The sequence below is a fragment of the Manacus vitellinus genome, unplaced genomic scaffold (assembly GCF_001715985.3).
Source record: "Manacus vitellinus isolate BGI_N305 unplaced genomic scaffold, ASM171598v3 scaffold_3_pilon, whole genome shotgun sequence".
Taxonomy (NCBI): Eukaryota; Metazoa; Chordata; class Aves; order Passeriformes; family Pipridae; genus Manacus; species Manacus vitellinus.
The window spans coordinates 7,162,788-7,170,612 of record NW_021940535.1 but is presented as its reverse complement, the minus strand read 5'-3'; the positions used below and the strand labels follow the sequence as shown (position 1 = coordinate 7,170,612).

The window sequence follows — 7,825 nt, the reverse complement described above, 5'->3', positions numbered from 1 at the left end:
TCGACTATTGAATATGGAACTATGTGAAGTGGTCATTATCTGTCCTGAGATAAAGTTGATGGAGCTACCTAGAGTATAACTCTCAAAGAGAGCCAGCCTAACCCCTCCATTCTGCAGTACTACCTCAGCTTCAGTTGTGATGTTGTTCTCTAAAACCTAGTAGTAGTCTGTAACCCTGGTAATTAAGCCTTCCTGAGAGCAAATGTATGTTCTCTTTTCCTGGTTCTGCTGCATGCTTCACTTGTTATAACCCATTTTAACAGCCCTTTCAGCTGCATTTAATCTTTTGAGAAGTCAGATTGATTTTTATTCTGGCTACTAGACAATTGCTCAAGATCATACATTATGGACAGTCCCTCACTGTCATCTAAGCCACTGCTGTAGTGGTGGCTGTTTTGTAACATAAAAGCCCAGCTGTCTGCTGCTCTGTGATAAGTGCTAAAAATGGTACATTGCAATCCAAGCTGCTGTAGCATTATAGCCAAAAGAGGATTACAAATGGGATGGCTGCTGTAAGGAGAGGCTATATACAGTTGCACATATGCACTCCGGTGATTCTTATCATGGGAGTGCAGAACGGCATTTTCACTCTTAAGAAATATTTCTCTCCAGAGTGTACTGCTGCTACCTTGCTGCCAATTATTGTTTCCTGGCAATGAACAGAGACCATATGCTTTTAGGCCATGACATTTGATTAATGACTCTAATACAGAGTCACCTGAGGAAAGAGTGGTGCCATTAAAATGACCAAAAAGGAGTCAATAGCTGTAGCATTGTCTCCTCACAATATTTTGTGAGAAAGTGAGGGAAGGAAGTGAAGTAAAATAGAAAGGAATTAGAGCAGGAGAATAATGATCATAGCTCTCTTTACATAGCTCCCCAGAGGTGAGGCATTTGACAGCTTTTGTATGGACGAGGCTATTCCCTTCCCCCATGCAACAGCCTCCATCTGGTTATATATCACTGAAGTAGGCTGAATCGCTGCAATGAGAAGATGACATCCATATGCAAACCTAGGGACATCTGAACAGAAACATTTGTAGTCTTGTAACTTGAACCTCAGACAAGGCTGTAAATACAATTCTGCTCCTGGAAGACATTCAGAACACCATGATAGTCTTGAAGGGCTTGGGGCTGATGTACAGTCCTGCTGCTAGCTCATGACCTGATCTTTCTGGTAGTTTTAACAACTCAGCTTTAACAACCCAACAAGTTGCAGAAGTAAATAGCAGCAAGAATAATTAGCATCTTTATGTAGCAGACTTAATAAATATAAAATAAGAAACATGTAAGCATGAATGTAGAAGTTTGAATTCTTAATTGAGTTTGATAAATACAGACCAGAAATAACTTGGTCTGTTAAACCTGGAGAAGAGGAGACTGAGGGGAGACCTCATTGCAGTCTACAACTTCCTTGTGAGAGCAAGAGGAGGGGCAGACACTGATCTCTTCTCTGGGGTGACCAGTGATAGAACCTGAGGAATGGCCTCCAGTTGTGTCAAGGAAGGCTTCGGTTGGGTATTAGGAAAAGGTTCTTCACCCAGAGGGGGGTTAGTTCTGTAGGGATAGGTACAGTTTCAGAAGAATTTGTGACAGAAAGCTAGAACTCGATTTCCCTTCAGAAGACTGTAAAATGCCTTCTCAAATGGGTTGGATGTTTTTTTTCCCCTTCCTTCTGCATTTCCGAGTAAGTTGCAGGGAGAAGCTGTGAGCAAGGGATCTCCCTGGTATGCCGAGAGATAAGGTTTGCAGACATGTACAAGGCCTCCTGGGGCCACTGAGGGTGGGGTAGGAGAGAGAGAAAATACAAAAAGCCTCGGAGAAGGCGGGGCATGACCTTTTGCCTCTGGTGGCCGAGTGCATGCAGCATCCCTGATAAGTGGTCTTGCACCTGAAAGAAAGCTTTTTGTAATCCTTCCACTGCTTTGGCATTCTTGGGAAGAATACCTGAGTATGTTTTACCTTAGAGATACTGGAAGGGGCTACTCCAGGAAGTGGCCACAGCACCAAGGCTGCCAGAGTTCGAGAAGGATTGGCATGATACTCTCAGGCACATGCTGTAACTCTTGGGGATGGTCCTGGGCAGGGCTAAGGCTTGGTCTCAGGGATCCTTGGGGGTCCCTTCCAACTCAGCACATTCTGTGGGATTCCGGGTGATGTCCTTGCCCCCAAGCCCTGAGCAGGAGGTGCCGCAGCTCCACCTCAGTGGCGGCTCTGCCCCCTCAGCAGCTCCAGGGGTACCCTGCTCCAGGGGAGCCAGCAGCTCTTGGAGCCCACCAGCTCCAGGGCTGCCCTCAGGGTTCATCACCCTCTCACACATAGCTCAGCCATGGGATCCACTCAGCTCACAGACACATCCCTGCACGTATCACAAAGGCTCTGGCAATGCAGTGGGAGCTGCTACACAAACCTGCAGCTGCCCAGGTTTTGGGCTGCAGGGAGTGCCAGAGTGCTGGTGCTGGTGTTGGACGGCAGCAGAGGCTGCAGCTGTGGAGGTGTGACCAGGTGGGAGATCTGCTCAGCCTGCTGGTGGAGCTGAGAGAGGAGCTAGAAAGGTTCAAAAGTGTCAGGGAGGAGGAGATGCACTGGTGGAGCCCTACTCTGGCCTCCCTGAGACAGTAGCAGTCACCCGAGAAAACAAAAGATCAAGAGTGTCCTGCATCCTTCCCCCACAAGGCTGCAGGAAGTAGATGAAAAGAAAGGGGAGAATGGAGGCCTCCTGCTGGGGGCAGGAGGCAAAAGCCCTCCTTCACAATCACAGACTGCTTGGTGTTGGAAGGCACCCTAAAGACCATGGAGTTGCAACTGCCTGCCCAAAGGAATTCCCAGAGGAATGCCCAAAGTCCCAAGGTCCGCAAAAACTCCTGGTATTTTTGAAGTAAATTCCATACTTGGCATGGGTGGTGGTATGTTAGTGTCTGAGCTGCTGTATAAGCACACAGCAGTGGGCTTTGGGAAAAGGGGTAGGGTGCAAGGTAAGAGAGGAATTAAAGAGGCGAGGGAGAGACAGAGAGAAAAAGGAGAGAGAACTCCCCAGGCACCCCCAGCCGCAGTCTGGCAGTATGAGAAGCAGAAAAGGCCTTGACACAGGGGAAGCTCTGCTCAATCTTTCTCTTTATTTTCAAGTTTGAAGCAGAAAGGTAGAAAAATAGAACCCCATGTTGAGTAGATGAAGAAAGAATATTTAACACTATACTGACTACCTATCTTAGCCTAACTACCCCAGAATAAACGACCCCTTGGGAAAGCACTAAGTTAAAATCCAACCCCCTACGACTATAGGGCCATACTAAGCCAAAATCTACCCAAGCCTAAAACAGCCCTTGGAAAAGCAAAAAATGGAAAATCTAACCCCATACTTTATCTAGGCCTATCCTACTCTAACACTACATCAGATTAAGGCAGCCCCGGGAAAGCTGCAACTGCCTATTCCAGGAGCAGGAAGGTGCCCGGGCGGCCCTGCTGCAGTGCCAAGAGCAGCACAGCGCAGAGCCGCACCTGGCCGGGGCCGGTCAGCAGGAGCCTGCAGGAGCGGGAGGAGGGCAGCAGCCGGAGCTGCCAGTGGTGCCACTGAGGCAAACGCTCCCAGGCTGATTCCACCAGTCTGGGCAGCCAGCCGGCGACCTTCTGCACCTCCAAGTGGGAGTCTGTGCAGAGGGTGCGCACGAGGGGCGAGTGCTGATGGTTGTAGGTGGGGTGGACAAAGCAGAAGATGTTCCCCGCCGTCCTGGAACAGGAGCACTCCAGCAGCACACGGATGGAGTGTGGCACGTCCATGGCCTCGGGCAGCTGCAGCCGGAAAGAGTGCCAGGGGGGTGGCCTGAGGAAGAGCACCAGCTGGTAGAGGGTGCAGTGCCCCAGGTCATGCCAGGACTCGATGCAGGAGCCCTGCTGCCCAGTGGCCAGGTGCAGCTCTGGCATGAAGGTGTTCTGGGAGAGCACCTGGCACACCTCCAGGAGGTCCCGCAGCAGCTTCTTCAGGGTCTGGCCCATGAAGGGCAGGTCCTGCAGCGGTGACAGGCTGAGCGCTGCAAAAGGCCCGCCAGCAGCGGCTGCTGCGCTGAGCTCTTCTTGCTCACGGCGCCGGCGAGAGGCCTCCTCCCTTTGCCAGGCCAGCCAGCCCAGCACAGCTGCTGCAGCCAGCCAGAAGAGCCAGTGCTGCAAGATCCAAAGGAGTGGAACATCGTCCAGGGCCCTCCTCCACGCGACTTCCTCCCACAGCTCCGTCATCTTCTTCTCCACAAAAAGCGCACGCTCGGTCATCCGCCGCGCGCTGACCGCATCGCTCTGGGGATCCTGTGTCGTCTTGGGCAGGATGGCCAGCACAGCCAGGAGGAGCACAGTTGCTGAATCCATGGCCTGCAGGAGATGGGAGACAAGTTTCCCCAGTGGCTCGGGGCGGGAGGGAGCACGGGGATGAAGGCTTGAAGGGAACGCAGCCCCTGGCTGCAGAGCAGGCACAGGGCCCATCCTGCCCCAGCCGGGACCCTCCTTGTCAGGCCCTGGCTGGGCTGTGCCCCGGCAAAAGGCAAGAGGCAGCCGAGCAGAGTCTCTCCCCAGGCCCCATCCCCGCCACACCACAGCGTCCCGTGGAGCCGGGAGCAGTCGGCCCATCCCCAAAGGCTCTTTGGGCACTTGCCAACACAGAGAGCCCTGAGCACCTGTGTGCCAGGCCCCAGGGGCACAACTGGGCCCTGCCGGGAGGGACTCAGCTTTGGCTCAGGGTTCCAACCACCCCCCCTGGGCATCTTCCCCCTCCCCCATCCATCCCAGCCTTGCCCCTGCATCTGCACTCACTGATCGCCCAAGTCCAACTGCCCTGGCGCTGCCTGCTGTGCTCCTTAGGGACAGCTCCCATTGTGACCTGTCTGCTGTGATGTCACAGCCACCAGGGACACATCAGCCGGCCCACGAGCCCCGCCCTTCATCCCCACCCCCCTGCTCAGGGGCTTCTGGGCATCCTCTCCACACTCAGCTCCAACTCCTCCTCGGGAGATCCCGGGGGGTCTCTTGGCCAAACGGACAAAGCCCCAGAGCCACCACAGAGAGCCCCGAGCCCCCCCGAGACAGCCCCACTGGCAGAACTGCGCCTGGCCCCACGGGGCTTCCATCTCTTGCTTTGGCTTACAAAGCCCCCTGGCCATTTGCCCATTCTCCCATCCAGCCCAGCCCAGCCCAGCTCAGCCCAGCTGTGGAAGTGAGCAAGGAGCTGCAACCATCACAGACCAAAGATTTCCCTGGCTGGCAGAATCAGAAGGGGACTAGGAGTTGCCAAGGAGCCTTGAGATGGTGCTAAGCTTGGCTTAGCTTGAGCCTGGTCTTCTGGAGGCTAAAGTTTGGAGTGTGCCTCGGCAATAGCAAATAAACCTCGCCAATGGGCACAGACTCGGACTTGCCTGTTCTCTTTATTCCTAAGGCCGAGCGGCCTTGAAGAAGGAAAGGCTTTGCGTAAGACAGAAGACAGTGCCTCAGGGATACTGTGGGCTGTGGAGATGGGAGGTGCAGCTCTAGCTTGAGCTCCCAGGCGGAAGTTTACCTGTCACCTCGAGAGCTCAGTTGCAGACCCTGAAAGTCCTGACGGGACAGAGCAGGCCTACAGCAGGCCTTCCTCTGCTCCGCCTGGTTTGCTTTGAATTGCTCCGGCCGGGTGGACGGTAGAGCTCCTAGACAAACGTCATGGCTTTCCCAGGCCTGCCACAGAGGTGGGCTTGGGAGAAGTTTCTAGTTTTGCTGATTGGTTTTGCTTAGAAAGAACGAGCTCCCACAGAGAGACAGGGGCAAGAGACTCTGCATGGATCAGCCCGGCGAGAACAATATTGCCAGCGCCTCCAGACAGACACGGGAGCTTGCGGAGAGAGGCTGCGACCTGAGTCCGGTTGGGGACTGTGCAGCTCCAAGGTCCTCTGCAGATCCCAAAGCTTTGGCAACAGAATCCAAGTCCCTTGAATTTGACAGAGCTGGGATGCTTCCCTCTGAGCAGCCGGGGTACAGCATCTAAGACAGCAAGCGGGTGGGGCAGTGCAGCTGCCGCTGTCCGGGTGGACTGGCTCCCTGGGCACCGCGCATGCTTTTGCTGTGCCTTGTGCGCTGCGAGCAGAGTCAGGAAGGCAGAGGAGATGAAAGCTCCCTCTGCTCTCCCCAGGCTGTGTGTGAAGCCAGTGCTGCAGCTGGGTGGGAACAACGGGCACAGCGGAACAGTGGGCGCAGAGGAGCCCATCCTGTGGGTGCCCCGTGCGTGTTTGGAGGACTTGTGCTGCACTCTCTGCCAAGATGGGCTTCTCGAGTTGCTGCCTTTCAGGTGTCTTCCACCACCCCCAAGGCCTTCTCCAAGAGGGAAAGCACTGGACGTGGGCTTTGGGTTTCGGCCTTGCGCTCTGAGTGACATCCGGCCGCACCAGAGCGGTTTGTCCCTCACCAGTGCGGGTGGGCAATCCCTGCCTCCCAAGCTATGCGGGCCGGGGAAATCCTTGTAGAATTACCACGCAAACAGTCGTGTGTGATCGTCTCTTTCTTTTATTTCTGCTCGGGGCGCAGTAGATCCCGAGCAGCTGCGCTGTGTCTGCACCTGAGAAGGTTCCCCGTGCAGTTGCTGCTCTGCTGCTGCCTTCGGTCTCAAGGCTCCACGGGCTGTTCTGAGCCTGATGGCTTGTCCTGCTGCCCCAGGAGTGCTGGAGCAGCCGCCTCGAGAGGGCCTTTGACAGCAGCAGGACTCCACGTGCCTCAGGACTGAGGCACCTTGTGGGGGATGCCCTGCTGGCTGAATGCTTGAAGGTCCAACCAGAAGGACCGGGACCTTTCTCTCACACTAGTCCAGGTTTCTCCCTTTCCTAGGTGCTTTCCCCTGGGCCTTTGCACACTGTTCCGTTCTGTCTTTCTGCTGCACACCGCCCAAGGTCATGTCCAGCTTAGAAACTGGGCGAGGGAGCTGAAAGGGGGGCCCATCTGGGTTCCGCAAGGGGGGTGTGGCATGGCTCAGCTGTCGGTGAGCCGCTCTATTGGGCACCACTTGTCTGGGCTTTTTCCAAATAGAGTTACTGAACTCTACTTGGCTTTTTGCTGGAAACCTTTCTAAAAGTTTTGGGGTTGAGTTTTTAAAACTAAATTGTTAGTCCTAAACTTATCTATTTTTCACTTATAATTATTAAACTTAACTAAAGTTATACTTAAAGCTATTATGAAACTAGGGTGGCGGGGAAGGGAAGGGGCTTGAGGGGGTGGCTGCTGGGGCTTCATTTGCAGCTGGGATTAAAGCAGGACTGGGGACATGGGGAGCTGGGGGTTAACGTTATCTAACTTACTGTTTAAAGTTTTATAAAACTAAATTCTTATTAAACTGATCTATTATTAAACTAGTTATTGTTCTTCTTATTATTATACTTAGGAACTAAACTTACTTAACTTACTTATTAAACTTAATCCTAAACCTATTCTAGAGGGTAGTCCTAAAGTTAATCTTTGTCAACTTCTGTTGACAAAGTTGGAATTTGGATTCTCGTCCCCATTCCACCAGGGTGGCGGGGAACGGAAGGCAGTTGAGGGAGTGGCTGCTGGTGCTCCATTTGCAGCCGAGCTTAAGGCACACCAGGGCACATGGGGAATTGGGAGTGGACAGAGCCAGGACTGCTGCTCTTCAGTGCAGTCAGCACAAGGGTCTGTTGTGCCGTGCCGACTGGGTGCGCTCCCAAGTCGCCGCGCAGCCCCGGCCCAAAGCAGCCCCCGGGAAAACTGCGACTGCCTATTCCAGGAGCAGGAAGGTGCCCGGGCGGCCCTGCTGCAGTGCCAAGAGCAGCACAGCGCAGAGCCGCACCTGGCCGGGGCCGGTCAG

At 53.9% G+C, this 7,825-nt stretch overlaps 1 protein-coding gene across 1 annotated transcript; it reads right to left on the bottom strand.

Moving 5' to 3' along the window:
* Positions 1-3,411: 3,411 nt before the first annotated feature.
* On the bottom strand, positions 3,412-5,175 carry LOC108642752 (inositol 1,4,5-trisphosphate receptor-interacting protein-like 1). The gene is made up of 2 exons (XM_018087177.2): positions 4,798-5,175; positions 3,412-4,359 (listed from the first exon to the last, which is right to left on the bottom strand). The coding sequence occupies exon 2, from the start codon at positions 4,354-4,356 to the stop codon at positions 3,427-3,429; it is 930 nt and encodes a 309-aa protein (XP_017942666.2). The 5' UTR covers positions 4,357-4,359; positions 4,798-5,175; the 3' UTR covers positions 3,412-3,426.
* Between the last annotated feature and the right edge of the window lie 2,650 nt (positions 5,176-7,825).

What these genes read in the sequence shown, in the direction of transcription:
- LOC108642752 (XM_018087177.2), bottom strand. Translation starts at nt 4,356, where the DNA reads ATGGATTCAGCAACTGTGCTCCTCCTGGCTGTGCTGGCCATCCTGCCC.